Genomic DNA, 23,302 nt, shown 5'->3' on the forward strand with positions numbered 1-23,302 from the left:
TGTGCGTGGCGTAATACTTTATTCTCATAATGCGTAGGTCTCAAAACACTCTAGTTCCAAAATACCCTATTTTTTTGGAATGTCTCTTTGTGACTGCTTTCAGCCGTAATCATTACCCGTTGATGCCTAAAATATTTTTTTCAAAAATAGGATTTATTTAGGCATTATTGCCAATAATGCCATAAATGAGGGTAGTTTCTCGCCCACCTAATTATGATAGTTCCATACACTGCTTTATCAACACAGGCATTAAAACACTCGTGTGTATATTGCCCTTCACTTTCACTATATGCACTTTCGATATCAATTTGAAATTTTCTGATATCTGCTATATTTACGGAACTATCGCCGAGCAACACTTAACGATTACACCCTGTATAGCTCAAAATAATAATTAAATACGTAAATCCTATTTTTGAAAAAAATATTTTAGGCATCAAACGGGTAATGATTACGGCTGAAAGCAGTCACAAAGAGACATTCCAAAAAAATAGGGTATTTTGGAACTAGAGTGTTTTGAGACCTACGCATTATGAGAATAAAGTATTACGCCACGCACAGGTGAACACAATTTGGGGTATTTTGGGAAAGGTGTATTTTGGGACTAGTTCTCAATGGTTCTCGTGTAAATCGAGAATGAGCCTTTTTGGAAATATGGTATTTTGGGCCTAGTTTCTTATGAGAAGAGGGGCTTTCGAAATTAGAGTGTATTGACTAATAGTGCGTTTTGGGACTAGTGCATTCGCCACCGGATAGACTCGCACCTGTTACAATACTGATATGTCGGTCCTCTGAGGTTGACACATATTGACTTGGCATTATGCTGGCACTAAGCGTTTTTAGTATTCAGAGAAACTGGTGGTTTGCGTGTATAAAAAATACATTTCGCGAATCGCCAAATGAAAGTTCGCGAAGTTGGTACTATGCTACGAAACGAGTGAACCAATGGCGAAAGTAGACAACGTGCTCAAGTAGACAAATCGGGAAAGTGGACCGTTTGGCAAAGTAGACAGACCGGGAAAGTGGACCGATGGTAAAGTGGACACATCGCGAAAGTGGACCGTTCGGTAAAGTACACAGATCGCGAAAATGGACCCTTTGGTAAAGTAGACAGATTGGGAAAGTGGACCGATGGTACTGGAGGGATTTGTCAGTATAACCGAACATAATTCTATAAAAATTGTATTTATAGGTCGAAGTCATCTTATCCGACTTTGTCACAAAGAATTTCATATGAAAACCAAACTTCGCACAGTAATTGCGTCATAGTAAGCGGTTGGTCAGTATAAGCGAAGTCATAATAAATAAATAAATAAAAAAAAACGGATAAACGAATAATAAACGGATTCCACTGTAATTATAAATGTAGTAATAAATTCCTTCTTACAGATTTGTATTTTCCTTTTTTATTTCATGAGATGGAGCTATAAAAAAACTACCTAGTTATTTCAAATTAATAATCAAATTTGGTATTGTCATTTTACATTACTTTCCATTCAGATTCCCACAAGATGCTATTCGCAGAGAACTATGGAAAAAATTTGTCCAATTAGAGAGACATGAAATTGAGTGGATACCTGGCAAGATATCTAATGTTCTATTCATGAGATAACCCGTGAGATACTCGTATATGTAGATACATTTTTTTCTATCACGCTTTCACTGAATTAATTTAACAAATACACACATTATCTCAAAATGTTGATCATTTTAATCCACCCTCTACTGTCACATATATGTAGGTTCTCTCTCAAGCCATTTCCGTCAGTAGAAAAGAGCGGCGAATTTAGAAAATGTAATACAATTGTGTAATACCTACTATAACCTAGTACCTAAGCAAATCCGTAATATTTTCAATTGTATCTGTTAGGGAGTCCTGTTATTGGCTTCATGATTGTATCCTAGTTATAAGTCTATATAGTTTGTTAAAGCTGTTGGTCTTCTAATAAAATAAAATAAATAAATAAAATAAAGTAAGCGCGCGAACGGTTATGGTCCCATACAAAATTGTAATTATGCTCCTTTTTCTACTGACAAACTTGCTTGACCGGCTATATACATATAAAATATTTCCATTGGAACTGAAAGTGGGGATTTATTGTGACTCCGCCTGTTCAAATGTTTTTGACCCGATTCGTGTACGCATGTAAATTTTGCAGGCTGTATAGCCTGTCCGATTTCTAAGATCAAGTTCGCCATACATTTACTATGGCGTACTTGATCTTAGAAAAACGGACAGACTATACCAGTACGGCTACCATCAGTTTGGCACTGACAAACGCCGTCGAGAACGTAATTTACTTTCTATACATCTCGCTCGTACTCGCATATTAGTGCAAACGAAATGTATAGAAAGTAAATTACGTTCTCGATAGCGTAAATGTCAGTTTTGACACTGTCAGTGACTCATGGTACGGGCTCTGAACGTGACTTCGCACTGCCATACAGATTGATAATAAAATATACAACATACTTATTATAGCGGAATACATTTATACCTACAACAATGAATATTTAATTATGTTGAGTTAGTCTGTCATTTAATTTCATAACAACATTTTAACTAGTTATATTTTAATCTGCATTAAATTATTATACGTGAATTATTTGACTGGTTCTTCAATGTATGGCATAAACCTATCCCTGTCCAAGTCATATTCTAATCAAATATGAACCGCGAACTCTCAGCGGCCAGTACGTACAGTAAGAAGGTTATTAGCGGATTAATGTCGCTGATTGGTAGTTATTGACATTATATGCATTTCATCTACACTTAGCTGTGTACGTTAGTGTAATAGAGACAGGCTCTGTAAACGTATCGTCTTATTTAAATGTAGGCGTAATTGTGTATGTGTGCTAATTTGGCCCGAGAATTTGAACGGTAATGTTCCCAAAGGCGGTTTCCAGTTATATGCTTTCACTGGTCTGCTATAAAATTTTGACGGAATGGAAATCCTGGCGAGGGGGGAAAACTTGGCCCTACCCACTAAACCCACTCCGGCTCCACTTCACCTCGTTTCACCCTCTTTGCCGTTTGTGAGGGCGAGAACATTCCACCACGGCGCCCTCCGAACTATTGGTGCGGCCTGAAAAAGGGTAGAATCTGCCTGTTGCATTTTGTGCTTGGAGAACATCAGTTGAATTTAACATGTATGTATTTGACTAACAAACTAATTTGACCCCTGCACTTTCCAGCCATTGAACATTTTTTCATGTTGACTGCCCCAGGGATCGGATACCGGTATTTTTTGTATGGGAACGGAAACGGTATTTTTTCGTTCTTTGCTAATTACTTCATTTCTAATTGGGCAATCTAATAATACGAAGTCGTAACCTAAAAACACAACTGAGTCCTACATTTCGAGTATAAAATAATTCGAAAAATATGGTTATTTCTATGTTTTAGCAAGAAACCGGTTCCGATCCCTGGACTGCCCAGTCCCGGAATCATTGTAGGTAGGTACCGTGAGCGTCAGGATGACAGGACCATGATGGCTATTTATAACGAGTGTTACTCCAAGATTTAGTACCTATTTAGTACTATTTGGTACCTGACATCAAATATTTAGTACCTCAATAGAAATCGAGAAATATTGAAAATAAAGTGGCCAGCCATTCTGACGTCAGGTTGACAGGACCAAGTCCAGTTCCCCTATTTGTAGACGTTATATCGAATCTATCTTTTGACAAAGATTTAGTACCTATTTAGTACCTCTCATAATTATTCTTCTTATTTAATTTCGACTTAAGGTAAAAAAGTTACAGCTAGAATAAACTTCGTATGTGCACAGTGGTGCAGCCAGTCAATGTGAACCGGGCCTAAAAGTTTGTTCAAAAGTTAATATTTTTGACTACAACATTTACTTTACGTTGTTTGGCCAATCCAAAATGAACCACGAGCGTAGTGAGTGGTTTGAAAGTGGAATCTTGAGCATTGCGAGGATTTCAAGGCATGAGGTTTAGGGTAACATTCTATTTCTGACCGCAGCTGCACTACTGGTACTGAACGCGCCGCTGTTACTGTCAATTTCCATAGTAAAATGAACAGTAGTGCAGCTGCGGTTGGAAATGGACTGTCACCTTTAAACAATGTTTCTACCGAGTGACACACTACATTTTTGACCACACCAACTTGAGGGAAATACTCACTTAAAATTGTAAATCATCACTAGAAGTCAATTTTACCAGCCAACATGAGTAAATAACTCGAATTTATTACATACATACATATAATCACGCCTATTTCCCGGAGGGGTAGGCAGAGACCACGGATTTCCATTAAACGGTTGCGGTGCGGTGCACTCTCGCTCACTTTCATGAAAAATCACAAAACTGAATATTTTTTACTAAAATTTTACCCACAATCAATTTTTCTGAGCACATATTAAAGAAATTATATCATACAAATGAAATAAATCCTAAAACCGCAATTAAATACTATATTTAACCTCTTATGGCACTTTAAACTTACATAACAATAACGTTATTTGCGAAAACAAACATATACATATAAAGAAATAAGATTTCTTTGAATGGTCTACAATCGACTCTGTCGGTAAAGTAGAAGTTTACTTAACAAGACCGACAGATGGCGCTGCCATCGGCATCGCTGCACTATCGGTAAAACAGTATTTGTTTTGAGAAAGATGGCGAATGTACTATCGTGAGGTTATAAAACCGGAGAGTGAAATACAACAAATTAAATAGTTTGAAGTGCAAAGTGGGAATCGACATGCCAATTAATAGACTTTAAATGTCGTTTCTTTGTTTTCAGGTATGTTTTTAGTGTGTTTAAGGCTAAATAAGTTTAGTTTCAAAATGTAAACGTTTGGTTAAATAAAATCTTTGTTTTCAGAGCAACACAATACGTTTATTTTTGGTGGATTCCTAACAATTCCTGAGTATTGTCTTATAAAACGACATTTCTAGTAAAAACAAAAACATGGAAAAGTTAAGATTTACGTTCGAGGTACTAGCGACGGGCTCGGAAGGAAAAACAAATACAATATGTATAACCTCAATCGAGGTACCTGACGGTCGTGTGTTTGAAGTTCCTGACGATCTGAAACCTGCTAGTAAACACACTGGTATTACGACTACGGATGTATTCACTAAAGTAAAAAACTCATTGAAAAAAAGACATCAAACACGGAAATTATGGATCCCACTAACTGAAGAATTGAGAAAAATCTACTTGGACATAGGTGAAAATGTACAGTTTGGGGATCAATATTTGGACGAAATTATAAGTGAAACGAAACACTCAAGTAATAATACTAATACTAATAATACAGAACATGTAAGTAAAAACTTAGGGAAAATAGCTGAACGGTTTTTACTGGAGAAATTTTCTGGAAAAACAACAAATGTTGAACAGTGGATTAAGGAATTTGAGAATGAATGTAAAAGGTTTGAAATGGTGCAGGATACAAAAAAAATTGAAATGTTAAAACATCTAATGGATAAACAGTGCCTAGATTGGTACAACAGCATGGTGATAAAATTTACCATAGATTCAGACTGGACAATTTGGAAAAATAATCTGTGTGAGTCATATGGAAATAAAGGCTGGTCCCAGATAAAATACGCATTCACATTTAAATACCAAGCGGGTTCACTAATAGAATATGCCACTAAGAAGGAAAGACTACTCCTAGAGGTAAACAAACAGACTGACTCGCAGACCATGATTCATCTCATCGTAATGGGCTTACCAGATTTCATAATGGACAAGATTGATAAGGGAAAAATATCTTCCACCACAAGTCTTTACAATGAACTTGGAAAATATGAGCATACAATAAATAAAAAGACTTACTATAAAACGAAAAGAAACACCTTCGACACAAAAGTAGGAGCTGATAAGATCAAACCCTGCAAAATATGTGAAAAATTAAACAAAGGTGCCCGTTTCCATCCCGAAGAAAAATGCTGGTTTAAGCAAACAGGGGATGAGTACAAAAAAAATAAAATAAATGTAAACAATGTCGTGCTGGATGTTGAATTGACTGATGATGATCAAAAAAACGCGTAATTACACCATTGATTAAAGTCAAACTTATATTAAACGATAAATTAGAAGTATTGGGTATATATGACCCAGGCTCTAACGTGTCTCTAGTTAATTCAAAATTATTGAAACTGAAGAAATCAGCAAGAAAAAAATATGATAAAAATGCAAAATTAGTAACAATTAATGGTGTAAGAAGGGCAAAAGGTTTGACAAATTTGAAAATAAAAATTATGGAAATAGAAAAACATATGGATGTGTACATAGTGGATGGAAAAGAATTTAAGTACGACTTCCTCATAGGACTAGACATAATAAAAGAGTTTAAGTTAGCTCAAGATGAAAACCTGGAAATCAGTCAAAAACCAGAAAGGCTGTCAATAGAAAAAGAAAAACATAAAAAAATTGCTTCCGCAGTTCTCAGTGACAAAATAGATTTAATCTCTGTGAATTATAATGAACACATGAAAGAAGAGTTTAACACAGATATGAGTCATTTAAATGAAAAGCAAAAATGTGAAATAAATAAACTTATCGAAAAATATAAATCAAGCTTTGCGAAGGATAAATATGATATCGGAACAGTGAGAGACTATGAAGCCCGAATAGACTTGCTAGTGGATACATATTGTAGTAAACGCCCTTACAAATGTTCTATACAAGATAAGAAAGAAATTGAAGAACAAATTGGAAAATTACTTCAGAAGAATCTTATAGAGGAATCATACAGTCCGTTTGCTGCACCAGTGACCCTAGTTTTTAAAAAAGAAGACAACAGAAGATCCAGACTATGCATTGACTTCAGAGATTTAAATAAAATAGTTGTTCCGCAAGCTCAGCCATTTCCGTTAATTGAGGACTTAGTAATAAAGACAAGAAACTGCAAATTTTTCTCAACACTGGATATTAACTCGGCATTCTGGTCCATCCCGCTACGGATTGAAGATAGAAAGAAAACTGGTTTTGTCACACAAGAAGGCCATTATCAGTGGACCTGCTTACCGTATGGATTAAAGACCTCGTCGGCTATATTTCAAAGAATATTAAGTAACATACTAAGAAAACATGGATTAACAGAATTTACCGTTAATTATATAGATGATATCTTAGTCTTTTCAAATTCTTATACTGAACATATTAATCATTTGACGCAGTTATTAGAGGCAATAAGAAAAGAAGGTTTCCGACTAAAGTTCACTAAGTGTACATTTGCTTCAAGTTCAGTAAAATACCTTGGCCATGTAATACAGAATAACACAGTGCGACCAGTGGCAGATAATTTAATTTCAATAAGAGAATTCCCAACACCGCAAAATCAAAAAAACATCAGACAGTTTTTAGGAAAAATTAATTTTTATCGAGAATACATACCGAACAGCTCCAATATTTTGGAACCACTGCATAAGCTACTCAGGAAAAATCAGAAGTTTGTTTGGTCAGCGGAATGTCAAAATTCATTTGAAGAAGTAAAGAAATTAATGTGTTCGCAACCGATCCTGGAAATTTTTGATAAAGATTTACCAATTAAAATATACACTGATGCGTCATTAGAGGGAATTGGGGCAGTTATGAAACAGACACAGCCAAACGGAGAAGAAAAGCCAGTAGCGTACTTTTCAAAAAAACTAAATGAAGTTCAAAAAAGAAAAAAAGCTATATATTTAGAATGCTTGGCGATTAAAGAAGCCATAAAATATTGGCAATACTGGCTAATAGACAAGACATTCATAGTATACTCTGACCACAAGCCATTGGAAAATTTAAATATCAAATCTAGACCTGATGAAGACCTGGGAGAATTAACCTATTATTTATCACAATACAATTTTACAGTAAAATACGCACCAGGTAAAGATAATTTAGAGGCAGACTGCTTAAGCAGGAATCCAGTATTAGAAGCCAATGAAGATTTAGAAGAACAATTAAAAATAGTAAATTTAATAAATTTACAGGAAGTACTCGCAGACCAAGAAAAAAATAAGGATATTCAAAACTATAAAAACAATTTAATACATAGACACAATGTATATTACAAGAAAATAAAGAAAAGAGAAAAAATAGTATTGTCAGAGGAATTCAGCATAAGACTAATAAAAAAAGTACATGAAAATATGTGTCACATAGGTGTAAAACAGTTGCAGATGAAAGTTGGAAAACAATATACGGCAAAAAATATGACAAGAAATATCACTAATACATGTAAAACATGTGAGGTGTGTATAAAGAATAAAACGAGAAGACAAGTTAAATATGGTTTAATGTCGCATTTAGGTCCTGCTACTAAGCCCTTCGAAATCGTTTCTATAGATACAATTGGCGGATTTGGTGGATCACGCTCGACAAAAAGATACCTTCATCTTTTAGTAGATCATTTTACGCGATATGCATATATAGTGACCTCGAAGACGCAGAGTGCTAAGGACTTCATAAAATTAATAAATAATGTAATAAAAGATTATGAAATTGACATGATCCTGTCCGACCAATATCCAGGCATAAACTCCAAGGAATTTAAAGATTTCTTAAATGCAAAATCAATACAGCTGATTTTCACAGCAGTAAATGCACCATTCTCTAACGGTTTGAATGAAAGACTTAATCAAACTCTCGTAAACAAAATAAGATGTAAAATGAACGAAAAAGGGAATAAGATTGCTTGGACAACAATCGCTCACGACTGTGTGAACCAATATAACAGTACTGAACACACAGTCACTGGTTTCACACCAAGATACCTTCTGGATGGCTCGGATGATTCATTGCTGCCAAACGAGTTAAAATTAGATAAAGCAGTAGATGACTGGATTAAAAACAAAAAACTTGCATTCGAAAATTCTATTAAATCTCATAACTATAATAAAATAATATACGACAAGAATAGAACATGTCATAAGTTCAATACAGGTGATATGGTATATGTAGAAAACGGACACAAGTTAAACAGAAAAAAACTAGATGAATTAAAGATTGGACCTTTTGAAATTAAAGAAAAAATTTCAAATTCTATATATAGAATTGATACAGGCCACAAAAAATTAGAGTCAAATCTTTTTCATATCTCGAAGCTCATTCCAGCATCTGTATAAATGAGAAGATCAAAGTAATCATTGTAGCATGCTTGAAAATTTTCTAGTTAAAAAAATTTTCTTTCCGTGGAGGGGAGATATAAAGAAATAAGATTTCTTTGAATGGTCTACAATCGACTCTGTCGGTAAAGTAGAAGTTTACTTAACAAGACCGACAGATGGCGCTGCCATCGGCATCGCTGCACTATCGGTAAAACAGTATTTGTTTTGAGAAAGATGGCGAATGTACTATCGTGAGGTTATAAAACCGGAGAGTGAAATACAACAAATTAAATAGTTTGAAGTGCAAAGTGGGAATCGACATGCCAATTAATAGACTTTAAATGTCGTTTCTTTGTTTTCAGGTATGTTTTTAGTGTGTTTAAGGCTAAATAAGTTTAGTTTCAAAATGTAAACGTTTGGTTAAATAAAATCTTTGTTTTCAGAGCAACACAATACGTTTATTTTTGGTGGATTCCTAACAATTCCTGAGTATTGTCTTATATACATTTAAGAAAAGGTACCTACCTTATGAAAATAAATGTAATAATACATCACTACAAAACATCAATTACATTGAAGTTTATTTTTTATGAATTGAAAATATTAATTTACATTAAACTGCTTCAAATTTAATTAGTTCCTCGTCATAATAATCTTAAAAAATATCAATAATTTGTATGTAATGAAAAGGTACCTTGTGGTTAAGTTACATGATGAGGCATGATGATTGATGATGATGGAACAGTTAAGATATACTAATCTTATTTTGGGGTTAAGATAGTATATATCGTCTATTTCTTATCAATAATATATTTTGGTTGCCATTGAAGACAAGCAGCTTTGAGGTTGGATGATGACCTATAGCAATGCGTCGGATGTTGGCATTTTTCAGCAAAGCAATGGCAGATTTGTTGCACCAAATGAAGATTATTCTAGTCAAGAAGGACTTGACGAGAGTAACTTTGATATAATAGCAGGCTACATGGATTTGTAATGTAGGTCCGATGTACGGTTATACCTAATAGGTATTGGCTAGGCCCCCCGACCAGAACTGAAATTATCAAATTAGTTTTTCAGAATGCTAATACAGTTCTTTACCAAACTTCTTTTCCCGTATTGCCTAGGTATTTTTGGAATTTTCAGTCACTCCTCCATACGCTACCTTTTCTACTAAACTTTGAGAAGACATTACTAGGCTTATAATTTACTTATAACAAAAATAAAAATATGTAAACAAACGTTAAGCATTAAGGTTTCAGATCACATAATAATAAAACAATGTGGGATGTTGATTCGATAGTTGTTTCAGCGAACGGTCTAATAGCGATTAGTCTCGACCAACATCTTGAGGGACTCTCGCTAGGTGGTTGGATCAAGGGCCAGATGCAGAAGGCGGTGATCTTGGACACGGCGCGGATAGTCCGCCGGTTCCTCTCTCTGCGGCCCTGACCACCGGTAGCTTGGGCCTTGCCCCGCTGCCGGCGGCACCCTAGGTTAGGTTTTTTTATATTGTGTTTATATGTATTTTTTATTGTTTTGTAAGTGTTTTGATATTTTACTTTTATATTCATATTTCAAATAACCTAATCTACGAAATTAAATGAATAAAAAAATAGCATTACTTCAACTTTTTACAAAACATTTAATATCTCCGAAACTAGAAACCCTCATAAGGTACCTTTTCCCGTGGAACGTTACAAATTGACTTTAAGTGATGATTTTCAATTTTAAGTGAGTATTTCTCTCAAGTTGGTGTGGTCAAAAATGTAGTGTGTCACTCGGTAGAAACATTGTTTAAACCTCATGCCTTGAAATCCTCGCAATGCTCAAGATTCCACTTTCAAACCACTCACTACGCTTGTGGTTCATTTTGGATTGGCCAAACAACGTAAAGTAAATGTTGTAGTCAAAAATATTAACTTTTGAACAAACTTTTAGGCCCGGTTCACATTGACTGGCTGCACCACTGTGCACATACGAAGTTTATTCTAGCTGTAACTTTTTTACGTTAAGTCGAAATTAAATAAGAAGAATAATTATGAGAGGTACTAAATAGGTACTAAATCTTTGTCAAAAGATGGATTCGATATAACGTCTACAAATAGGGGAACTGAACTTGGTCCTGTCAACCTGACGTCAGAATGGCTGGCCACTTTATTTTCAATATTTCTCGATTTCTATTGAGGTACTAAATATTTGATGTCAGGTACCAAATAGTACTAAATAGGTACTAAATCTTGGAGTAACACTCGTTATAAATAGCCATCATGGTCCTGTCATCCTGACGCTCACGTAGGTACCTACCATAAATTATTTTATTAAATTTAGCAAACTTTTCACCGTTTTTTTAATTTTATTTATTTTACATACTTATCGAAAAATGTTTTGAAAACTGGGTACTTACCTACCCAAATAAATTCACTCAACTGTATTTATGACAATTTTTGACAAAACATACCCCATAGATTGTTATTGATAAAACCAACTCGATAGAAACACTCGATTAGGAAAATTAATCAAGTGTGCCGTGTGCCACGAAAACTTATATAAAGAGCAAGCGTACGCATGACATTCTTCATTTCCTCAACAACCAATCCAGGCTCCTGTCTTAACATAAAATTATCCGGAATACCAGTCAAGATGAAGTGCTGCCCAGCTCCTGTTGCCTGCTGTCCACCTCCTGTGACCTGTTATCAACCAGTGGCCTGTCCAGTGCCTTGTCCGCCAGAGTCTTGTATCCAGTCGGTCGGACCAATGCAATGCGGGCCCGGAAATATCTCCCTTTCCTGCCACCCCCCACCCAGGCTCCCCCAGTGCACCAGGTTCGAGAATCGCTGCGTCAACATCTACAGCTGTCATACGCATATAGTGTGATGTGTTAAGAATTAGTGAATATGTGCAAATCTATAAAATCAGTGTAAAAAAATCTTTCTGTAATAAATGCCTGTAATTTAGTGTTTGTCCAAATAATAGTGAATCAATAACCAATCAGTGCAGTTTTATTTTTTTGCTGTGTTAACAGTGTAATAGTAACACGTTTAATAGACCATATAATCATAAACCTTATTTTGTCGCAATATTACGCGAAACTCTGCGTAGGGGCGTAGGGGGCGCTACTACCACAATCTATCACAATCCTAGTTATCTGAGGGTCTACCGCAAACGAGAGTCGAAATTTTGTTATTTAACCCAAAGAGATTTCTCTAACAAACATTTTGTCTTAAAAATAAAAATGATTGTTAAATCTAACATTAACTTTATTTTGGCCTGCAAGAAGTCCAGACCTGACGCCCATGGACTTCTTTTTATGGGGTCATGTAAAAAATGTTATTTATGAAACTTGCTATGAAACCGTTCAAGAGTTAAGAGCTAAAGGTTGCGGTAGAAAATGTTATTTAAGGGGCATACACCACAACACTTTGCTGGAGGCTACAAGAAATGAATTTCAACGCGGTGACTAATTTTGTGTAGTCGGAACGAGGGGGCTCATTTCGAACAATTTATCAGTTAAATAATTTAAGTGTAACAAATTGATAGTAAAATGTAAAATGTTAGATTTAACGATCATTTTTATTTTTAAGACCAAATGTTTGTTAGAGAAATTTTATCCTGAATAATAATACTATCGATTAGTATAATAAAATAGGATTTTTTTTAATTTTAGTTGATTCGAGTCCTGGGCGAGGCAAGCGAGTTTTAGAAAATCGTTGAATGCAGTTTTGTTTCTTTTTAAAAATAAAGGAATGTCTCCATTAAGTAAAATGAGCCAGCTTAAGGATTTAAGGTAGTTTCCCTCCAGGGCCCGACTTATCTTTCCACACTGTATACAGTGTATACAGTATACAGTCACTGTATATAGTCACTGTATACAGTGTGGAAAGATAAGTCGGGCCCTGGAGGGAAACTACCTTAAATCCTTAAGCTGGCTCATTTTACTAAAGTATTTTTCTTTTTTAGGGTTCCGTAGCCAAATGGCAAAAAACGGAACCCTTATAGATTCGTCATGTCTGTCTGTCTGTCTGTCTGTCCGTCTGTCCGTCTGTCCGTCTGTCCGTCTGTCCGTCTGTCCGTCTGTCCGTCTGTCCGTCTATCCGTCTGTCCGTCTGTCCGTCTGTCTGTCCGTCCGTATGTCACAGCCACTTTTATCCGAAACTATAAGAACTATACTGTTGAAACTTGGTAAGTAGATGTATTCTGTGAACCGCATTAAGATTTTCACACAAAAATAGAAAAAAAACAATAAATTTTTGGGGTTCCCCATACTTCGAACTGAAACTCGAAAATTTTTTTTTTTCATCAAACCCATACGTGTGGGGTATCTATGGATAGGTCTTCAAAAATGATATTTAGGTTTCTAATATAATTTTTTTCTAAACTGAATAGTTTGCGCGAGAGACACTTCCAAAGTGGTAAAATGTTTGTCCCCCCCCCCCCCTGTAACTTCTAAAATAAGAGAATGATAAAACTAAAAAAATATATGATGTACATTACCATGTAAACTTCCACCGAAAATTGGTTTGAACGAGATCTAGTAAGTAGTTTTTTTTTATACGTCTTAAATCGCCTAAATACGGAACCCTTCATGGGCGAGTCCGACTCGCACTTGGCCGCTTTTTCTTCAATTTGGCTTGTCTAAAAAAATCTTGAGTACTAAGTATTACATTTTATGGATATTTTGTACGACAGACGAGTTTAAGACCTAATGTTTCTTGGAGAAATGTTATCATTAACATTAACTGTATCGACTAGTAGAATAAAATTGCGAGTTTTTATTTTTTGCAATTTTTAGTCGGTTCGAGTCCCGGGCGAGGCAAGCGAAATTTAGAAAATCTTTGAATGCAGTTTTGTTTCTTTTTAAAAATAAAGGAATGTCTCCTTTAAGTAAAATGAGCTAGCTTAAGGATTTAAGGTAGTTTCCCTCCAGGGCCCGACTTATCTTTCCACACTGTATATATATGATTTGTTAGACAATTTTCACAAAAGCATATTTTCATAGTAGCGAATTTTCACATCGCATTTTATCACTATCGCAAATTTCATTATTCGTCTTTTTTAATGAAGCTATTTTTATGCTCGTATATTTTAACAGTTGATCATTATATCACAAGCAAATATTTCCAGTAGTTTTTTTATCGAAACTTTAATTGCCGCACTTATTTTCTTATTATTCGCGTTAATTTGTTATTTGTATAATTGGCGGTCCAACATAGTATATCGCATAATTCGCGTATGTATGATTGATCCAGCAAAGTTATCTGCTACACTCCTAGGTATACATATAGGTATTGCTCTCACACTCATAAAATATTCCTATTACCTAATCATCATCCTGCTAGGCCTTGTTCCCATTTACTTGGGGTCGGCCTTCCCTGTTCTTTTTCTCCATTCTGCACGATTGAGTGCAAGGTCGGCGTCTATATTGAGGTCTTTCAGGTCTCGCTGAACCGTCGTCAGCCAGGTGGCAGGAGGTTTTCCACGTCCTCGCTTCGTCGTTGGAATATCGAGCGCTACCTTAACCATGTAGTCTACTGGACGCCTCTGTACATGACCGTACCACCTCAGACGTTTTTCCGTTAGCTTTTCCAATATTGGCGCTACTTTGAAACAACCCCGGATATACATGTTTTTAATCTTGTCCATCATGGTGACACCCGCTGACCAGCGTAACATGCGCATCTCTGTGGTGTGGAGCTTGTTCAGGTGGGGTTTATTTGTAGCCCAGCACTCTGATCCGTATAACATCGCTGGTCTTACTGCTGTCTTGTATACATGACCCTTCACCTTCAGAGGTATTTTTCTATCGCATAGGACGCCTGTGAGTTCTCGCCATTTCATCCAGCCTGTCTGAGTTCTATGGACTACATCGCTGTCAATCTTTCCGTCGTTGCTGAGTACGGAGCCAAGATACTTGAACTTTGTAACAGTTGGCAGGCGATCGTTTCCTATATAGAATTTGACATTTTCTGGGTTATTAGCCGTTTTGTCGAACAGACAGGACATGTGTTCGGTCTTCTTCCGACTGATTTTTAGGCCGTGTCCTTCTAGCGCTTCTATCCCTATTACCTAATATAATGTTAAAAAAATTATTTGTGTTCATCAAAACTTATAATATGTGGCTTTTCATATGAAAAACAGAAGGTCCCTTATGCTTCAAGTGCAATAAGGACGTTTCCGTCTCAAATTTCAACAGAAATTCTGATAGAAACTTCGTTATTGCAGATAAAGCATAAAGGGCCTTCTCTGATGGAAAACCACATATATAATAGTCTACCGGCGACTTCATCTGCGTAGACATAAAATATATCCATAAACACTTCCAAAGTGATTTCTACCCTCATTTACATCCCCTTAAGAAATCACCTACTTCTGATGGGGTCCGTTTCTTAAAAAGCTTGTAACTTGCAATACTGAGCGGATGTCACTTTTTGACAGCTTTGTTAGAAAGGGACTTCCACTTGTATTACAACTATTACAAGTTACAAGCTTTTGAGAAACGGGCCCCTGGTATAAAAATTATCCTAAATGGACGAAAAACAGAACATTTAGAATCAAATATTTTTATCGAATCACAATATATTTCCTCAAACACAATAGGTACTTGCATCAAACATTACTAAAACGTTACCAAAACAAGGACAGCCAATTTCACTAGATCAGGGGCACGTTCACGTGGTTGACACACCAGGGAACCGGCTGCGGACAAGATAATTATATTTAACTAATATGTATTTTTCTTAAACATGCTCAATTTCGATTACAATATAGGAAGTGCCCAATTTTTTTTTAAACAATGTTGGTAAACCAAATTTGTCAGTAAATAAGAAAAAAAAACTATTTTATCCCTTTTTTGGGTGCTCGTGGTTCAATTTTGGAATCTTTCGCTTGCTCGGGTATCAATATTAGCATGAGCGGTTAAACAACAACTTTGCCCTCTTGTAAAACAAATAACTATTTATTATATTTCCTCACATTGTTAAAGTAAAGCACTATACCTAGTGGATGGCATTAGCTTGCCAAAAGCTGGCCGTAAGTAATTGACCGAGCGATAGCGAAAATCTCCGTTTCAGCTTGGCGCTTGGGCAAAAATGCTTTCGTAACTATGTCCAGATGTTCCGCAATCCTCAATCGATTCTCGTGAAATTTTGTAAGCAGGTGGCTTAGCCAAGGTGACGATCGCTTGCGCTTCGCCATCGAATCGCTTTGTGTCTCTCTATCATTCTTCCATATAAGTGCGACAGTGACAGAACTGCGCGCTGCGTTTCGATCGCTAGGGAGCGTAAGCGATTGGCACTTTGGCTGCGCGGCCAGGTTAGAGTAGTTTTATTTGTCGATTCAGTTTTTGGAGTTTTTTCAAAATGGTGGAGCCATGGGTTCGCGAGATCTACAGCTCCCAGAGCCAATAGTATTAACATTATCAAATACAAACCTGTCTCCTATTATCAACATTCCTCGTCAATACACTGTTGTGGACTATTGTCGGGCGTCGTCGCGTTACGGGGTCTAATCCGCAGATCTCTGGGCAGCAACTGCGACCGAGGGGTAGGCAAGGGTAAGGACACGGTGGGGCTCTCGGGCAAATCGGTCGTTGTTTAGGTAGGATTGGAGGAGGGCATTGTGGATTGCAGCAAGGTAGCACTGGCTGGTAACATGGTATGGGCTCCGGGCAAGGGCGGCACTGAAAACAGTAGGTAAATATAGTTAGATTAATATTTTTATTACAATTAATGAATTTGGGATTAGGACATATTGGTTTATGTGAGACGTACCGGTGGAGGATCACATGGCTCGGGAGGTGGACAGCAAGGTAACACTGGAGGACAGCACACTGGTCTCGGCGGGCAATACGGCGGCGGTTCCGGCGGCGGGCACCGACGAGGCTTACAGGGCGGCAGTATCGGCACAATAGGGGGAACTATGTCCGGGATGACCGGTGCCGGGCACGGGCGGAACCTGGCGCAGCAATTGCAAGGGGGACACGGGGTGCAAGGCACGGGGGGCGGGACGCACGGCTGGCAGCACTGCGGTGGGGGACAGCAGTAGTAACGGCACGGTCCGGTGCCGCACGGCAGGATCGGCGGGCATGTCGGGCAAAATGTACACGCACACATTTTTGTTAGTTCAGTATTGGGTTAAGTTAATAATTATGATCTAGTAATTTATAATTTTTCCTGTTTTTGTTATTTTTATATAATTATATAAAATTTTCTGGTTTTAATCAAATTTTTACAAGAATTTTTTGTTGATGATGATTGTTTATTTCATTTTTGTAAAATGTTCTGTCAGGAATAACAAAAAAGTTTGACAGATGATTAGTTATCATAGGCCAATTACAATGAATATGAAGATATAGCTGGTCAACCAAATCTTGTCAGTAAATAGGAACCAAAAAAACTATACTCATCCTTTTCTTTTGGGTGCTAGTACTAGTGTAAGACAAAGATAGTATGAATCTCTCTGTCTATGTTTGAAATGGAACAGTCCTGTGACACACTATAAATACATTTGAACATTAAATTATTTCCTATTGTAAATATTGTAATTCAAAAACTAATTAATTTACTTTAATAATTTTTAATATGAGCAGTTTTATTTGCACATAAAAATACCATTCAACTTAAATATGGTTCTGAACATGTCATGAACCTTCTTTATGACACCTCAAGTTTTAAAAGAATACAAAAAAAAACTCTTAAAACAAAATTTTCAAACGTCACAAAACTGTCGCTTTTGATATAACCTTTGTAACAAAAAAAAACTAAAAATTGCAAAATGAGTGCTCCTTTCTATAGTTTCGATCCGTGCGTATGCTCAGGCGCGCCGTGCGGCGCGTGCTACCCGTACACGACAAAGCCGTGCGTGCATTCACGGAACGATCTCCGGCCGTGCTCCGTGTGCCCGGGTGGCGGGTGCTCGCCGTGCCCGGCGCCCGTGCGACCGTGTCCGGAGCCGTGCCCGCCATGTCCTGTGCTACCATGTTTGCCAGAGTGCCCACCATGTGATAAGGTATCCTATGAAGTCGAAACTGATTGGACCGTGACTGGGTGCGAGTGCGCTACTTGCACTATAATCTACACATTAGAAACTTTATATAGTCTGAATATAATATTTATATATACGTAGTAGAAGAACGAATACTATAGTATTAGCCGGTATTTATAAACCCATCGTGTGCTTTAAAAAAAGCGAAAACGTTTATCCTCATAATATCAATGTTTTCTCCCCTTCGGCCGTGTACGTAACCGACCTTTCGTAACTGGTAACGAAGGAAGAAAAAATTATCTTTGTACGATACTGGTTTCGAATAAAGATTATTTTTTCTTCGTACGTAACCATAGTTACGAGAGAAGAAATTTTCTATTTGAAATTACGAAAAAAGACTATCTATTCCTCATACGTAACTGAGTCAAAATGTTTTGATCATCATTGAGCGTAGGTAACATACTGATATGAAACCTCTTCAAACTCCTTACTGTTATAGACTAGACTAACTGTTATATCCATGAATGAGTTTCAAAAGAAGACTCTATATTCTGTATCCTCCTTGTGACCAGTTAGAACTTATTGACGGGATGACGAATAGGAACAGATTTTCAGTGTGACCAATAGCTACAAAATTAGTATGTGACTTAATAGAACTAAATTTACTTGTGACGGGTTGAAACAAATATTATTGTTTTCTGCAGTATGACCGGTTAGAACAAAATTTTGGTGTGACGAGTTGATCCTAAATCGGGAATACGATACTAAATTATGCCCTTAAACGGATCATTACATTATGCGCCAAGCAATTATTTTAATTCATTATACAGTTGCTAGTGTACTAGGTGCACCAAATTATAATTAAATGATAATATAGATCTATTAAGCCTTTCTTTGTAATTAACTAGCTTTTTCCCGCGGCTTCGCCGGCGTACTAAGACTACTAAAAAATGAGGTTTTCCCCAAACAAACTTTGAACCTCCATTTTACCCCCTTATGGGGTGAATTTTGAAACATCCTTTCTTAGTGCACCCCTAGACCTTATAAGGAACCTACGTGCCAAATTTGGAATCTCTAGAACTAGCGGTTTGGGCTGTGCGTTCATATGTCAGTCAGTCAGTCAGTTTCTTCTTTTAGGTATATATTTATATTGAAAATCGGCGATAGAATAATTAATGGTACAATCAGCATCAAAATAGTAGTCTACAAGTATAACTTTAAACTAAAGGTAAGGAAATGAAAAAAATTACATGTGTTATAATATGTACCTAATTAAAACGTAAAATTTCTAAGCAATGCCCCACAGACATATTAAATGGTGTTATACATACAAAAGAGCTAGTTAAGTCTAATCTTCAACTCAGGAATATATCGATTAAGACGGTTTACAAAATTAGACATTTTACAACCAAGACCTGATGAAATTAAGTTGGTTTTGCTCACATAGTCGTTATGTAATCTAGTCCTTACTTAGTCTAGGCGAAGGATCGTATTAAGAAAATTAATTCTTACTATGTAACTGGTTACGAACCACCTTCGAAAGATGGTGACTGATTACGTACGAGAAAAAAATGATCTTTATTCGAAACCAGTATCGTACAAAGATCATTTTTTCTTCCTTCGTTACCAGTTACGAAAGGTCGGTTACGTACACGGCCGAAGGGGTTTTCTCGTGTATTCGGTAAATGATACAAGTATGTGTATAATAACACAATAAACATGTTTTCTCCAGTTTTCGCATTTCGCCAGATGTTTAAATGATGACTAGTACCTATGGTTTAACAAAAGGAGGTAGAATATAATAATGTACCTGTGGACACCCTGACTAACGAAAAATGTAGTTTTATTCGTCTAAAGTGTTGCGTGCTAAACGATGATTCCGTTGGCTTTGTAGATCCTGGGGACACTACCAAGTACAAAGTAACTGCTGAAAAGTTGTACCTAGAACATTGTCCTTAGGTACAAACCCTGCCAATATCATACAGTTCATACGTATACATATAGATACAAAACATAGATTAAGTGATATTTTAAATAAATTACTTAAGAGTTTTATGATTTAGGACATTAATATTTTATGATTCATTAACAAAATAAGATCATCTGAGAGATCTCTGAGAAATGTCCACAGGTACAGCCAAAGAGTAAAGTAAGTATAATAGTAGGTACAGCACTTGACCCTAGCAACTGTTTCCGTCTGATTTTTTTAATACTCTGACATGACATCTCAATTGCAATATTTTGACTAAAACAGCTAGGATAGTAAAAAAATTGACAAACCGCTTGCATATTAAATATATTAAAATTATTATTAAAACAGGTAGATACCAAACCATTGATAGGAAACCACTTAATTTAATTAATTATGTGTACATATCCTGATAATACATATTTGCAAGCAACTCGTTTATTCAAATGTTCTGTTTAGAATTACTTACTACTTCCGCTACAGTACAAGTGATAATAAGTTTTTGGCAAAATTTCATTTTTGGTACAAGCTTTTATCGCTGACTATACTTTTCTTTCGACAAACAACTAATACTCATCGAGACAATTCTAAAAACCCCAAACACAATTAGGTTGCCTTGTTTTATCACAGAGTTCCTATGACCACCTCCTGTCTCCATCATCAGATCAGCTCGGTGGTACCATAATATTGCATTGTCACCAGTTACATATGTTTCTAAATTTTCAGTTTCATTGGAAGTCGGGAAGTGGGTCAAATTTAACTTGAAAGATTTGATCCGTACAAACTACATACATAGGTATAACCTTGTAAAAACCATCATGTGCGTGCAGGTGTACCCGCCTGTTCCTGTGCCGCCTAACATATGCCCATCCCTCGCCATCCCCTGCTGCCGGCCCAACCGCTGCAAGCCTTGCCCCTGCTACTGCTGCCAGGGGCCCGGCTGCTGCATACCGAAACGCTGCAGCTACCCTGGTATGCCCGTCTGCTGTGGCTGCAAAGGACCATGCATGCCAATCTGGTAGGAGGCAAAATCCTGTTGTGAAGTTTTTGGAGAAAAATCTGCGGTAGCGATGGCCGTCTCAGATAATGTGGGAGTCATAATTTAAAGTATTTTTATATAGTTCAATATTTTTGATAAAAAGTGTTGTAAAAAAACTGTGACGTAATTTTAATAAGAGTAAAATGTTTACCTAGTCTAATTTTTTATTGTTTATCTAGAAAGACACTTTTTATCTTCTTCTAATCAGTAGGTATGTAAGTAATAAACACTAGGATAGAATTAGGTAATGATTATATAAGTTGAGTAGGGCGAGAGCTTATTAATTAACACTCATTCGTTCCTACTAAAAAACTTCATAATGCCTGTTGGGCGATGGAGTGCTCCATTCGGAAATAGTTTGTGTTATACATAATTAGATAGTGCAAATGTTCGAAAAATGGACTCCCAATGCCTTTACTGGGTGCGTAGCCAACGCGCAATCGTTAAGACGAAAGTGGAGGACCCGCGCAAATCGCCTTTTCATACAAACGTAGTCCTCATTGTCCTCTCTGGATAATAAATATTACTGAAAATATTTTGACACAATTTGTTCTATATATATGCCCCTAAATTAGATTTTTTTTGAATTTTTAAGTATTATAAAAGTTAGGAGCATTTATAAATTTGCATGAAATCTGTTTCTCGCACCAGTTTTATACAATAATCAAAAAATCGAAAAAAGGTAAAACGTAGGGGCATAGCTATGGTATGGCTATGGCTCTGGGCATCAAATTGTATAAAAAATAATGTTTTGCATAATGTCTATATCCAGAGAGAAAATGGGGACTACGTTTGTATGGAGAGAAGTGGCACTGTCTCACTAGTATGGAAGAGTGATAGAGAGGGATGACTACTTTCACATTGGCTACGCGCTATTGGCACGTTGGCTACGCGCCCTGATATCCACATTCATTCACTTTATCCATAAATGCATAAATAAATGTTAAAGAGGTAGTTTACTTCCAATGCACCATATATGTACGTCATATATAAACGCCAGCTGCTATGAAAAATATATATACCTAATTGCTTCATTTTATAACAAACATTTGCACAGTTTGCCTTCGTTCAAATAATATAAAAAAATAAAAAACATTATCACGACTTTATCATACGCGCATAAATAATGGTGTCGAGCAAGTATTTAATATTACGCACTGTGCAACGAATGACTGAGGATGGGTACAAAGGGCGCTATGGTCGGTTTCGGTTTGGTTATATTGCTGGTTTCAGTGGTTGTAGCTGAATCACCCCCGACTGTTGGTGAGTGCATCGAGTATTATTGCATTTATTGGATTATAACGACATAACTAACTGACATAACTTACAAAATAGTAGTTTATGCAACAGTGATATAATAAGGGTTCTTAAAATTCAAGGGTCGAAGTTACAAAACGAGACGTAGTCGAGTTTTGTAAAAAAAGACCCGAGAATTTTAAGAACCAATTATGAGCTGTTGCATACATTACTTTTTCTATGACAGCTGCAGCAAAAAAAAAGAGTTATTATTAAAAAAAAAGAGTTATTATTTAAAAAGAATTGAGTTATTATTTAAAAAAAAAAAGAGTTATTATTGTAAATGAAAACATACCTCTTTCAATCAAGATGATCGGAACTTGTATCTTTAAAAAAAATAAAGCAGTTGTATTATACTCATAAGATGACTGCTAGCAGTCATCTTATGAGCCTATAGACAAATCATTCAAATGACATTGCTTTAGATATCACTGTCAGTCATTTAATTGACACATTTAAGTGCTGGAGTAGAAAAAATACTTTAGATTACTAGTCTTTTGCAAGTACCTTGTACCTAGTACAGTAGATGAATCATAAATTTAAACACACTTCGGCTTAAGTTTGCACTGTAGTGACTGCAGTCCTGCTCATCCAGGCTAATTACGAAAAGTATTATACTTATTAAAGCTACACAATTTTTTTTTGCTAATGCACATATTCAAACTTCAAATTATTCAGATTATGGCAAACCAGTGCCTCCTCCATGTCCCAAAAATGAGGTACGTCGCTGTCAGAACACCTGCCCGCCAGACGGCTGCATCACCTTATATGCGGCTTTCGATTGCATCGCCAACCAAACTTGTGTTAACGGCTGTTACTGCAAAAACGATTACCTGAGGATCGGTCGAAATGGCCCGTGCGTTCCCAGGGACCAGTGTCCCCCGAGTAAGTTTTCATTATCTTCTTATATAATGTTGTGGTTTTGGGAGACTTTCTTTAAA

General features: G+C 36.4%; 4 protein-coding genes across 4 annotated transcripts in view; 3 read left to right on the forward strand and 1 right to left on the reverse strand.

Moving 5' to 3' along the window:
- The first annotated feature begins 4,663 nt into the window (after positions 1-4,663).
- LOC134663282 (uncharacterized) lies at positions 4,664-6,034 on the forward strand. The gene is made up of 2 exons (XM_063519696.1): positions 4,664-4,774; positions 4,856-6,034. Exon 2 carries the CDS (start codon positions 4,943-4,945, stop codon positions 6,032-6,034), a length of 1,092 nt encoding a protein of 363 aa, XP_063375766.1. The 5' UTR covers positions 4,664-4,774; positions 4,856-4,942.
- Positions 6,035-15,684: 9,650 nt separating this feature from the next.
- LOC134647634 (DBF4-type zinc finger-containing protein 2 homolog) lies at positions 15,685-17,190 on the reverse strand. Its single transcript, XM_063501991.1, has 3 exons — positions 16,845-17,190; positions 16,505-16,753; positions 15,685-15,771 (listed from the first exon to the last, which is right to left on the reverse strand). The coding sequence occupies exons 1-3, from the start codon at positions 17,184-17,186 to the stop codon at positions 15,727-15,729; spliced, it is 636 nt and encodes a 211-aa protein (XP_063358061.1). The 5' UTR covers positions 17,187-17,190; the 3' UTR covers positions 15,685-15,726.
- Positions 17,191-17,809: 619 nt separating this feature from the next.
- Positions 17,810-21,049, forward strand: LOC134647247 (sperm mitochondrial-associated cysteine-rich protein-like). The gene is made up of 2 exons (XM_063501519.1): positions 17,810-18,081; positions 20,857-21,049. The coding sequence occupies exons 1-2, from the start codon at positions 17,848-17,850 to the stop codon at positions 21,046-21,048; spliced, it is 426 nt and encodes a 141-aa protein (XP_063357589.1). The 5' UTR covers positions 17,810-17,847; the 3' UTR covers position 21,049.
- A 1,179-nt stretch (positions 21,050-22,228) lies between these two features.
- LOC134647524 (zonadhesin-like) overlaps positions 22,229-23,302 on the forward strand; it is a 31,575-nt gene continuing 30,501 nt past the window's right edge. Inside the window, exons 1-2 of the mRNA XM_063501875.1 lie at positions 22,229-22,328; positions 23,040-23,246. Of these exons, the coding sequence (XP_063357945.1) occupies positions 22,244-22,328; positions 23,040-23,246 (292 nt within the window). The 5' untranslated portion in view covers positions 22,229-22,243. The remainder of the gene's footprint in view (positions 22,329-23,039; positions 23,247-23,302) is intronic.

Source organism: Cydia amplana, chromosome 4 (genome assembly GCF_948474715.1).
Source record: "Cydia amplana chromosome 4, ilCydAmpl1.1, whole genome shotgun sequence".
NCBI classification, from domain to species: domain Eukaryota; kingdom Metazoa; phylum Arthropoda; class Insecta; order Lepidoptera; family Tortricidae; genus Cydia; species Cydia amplana.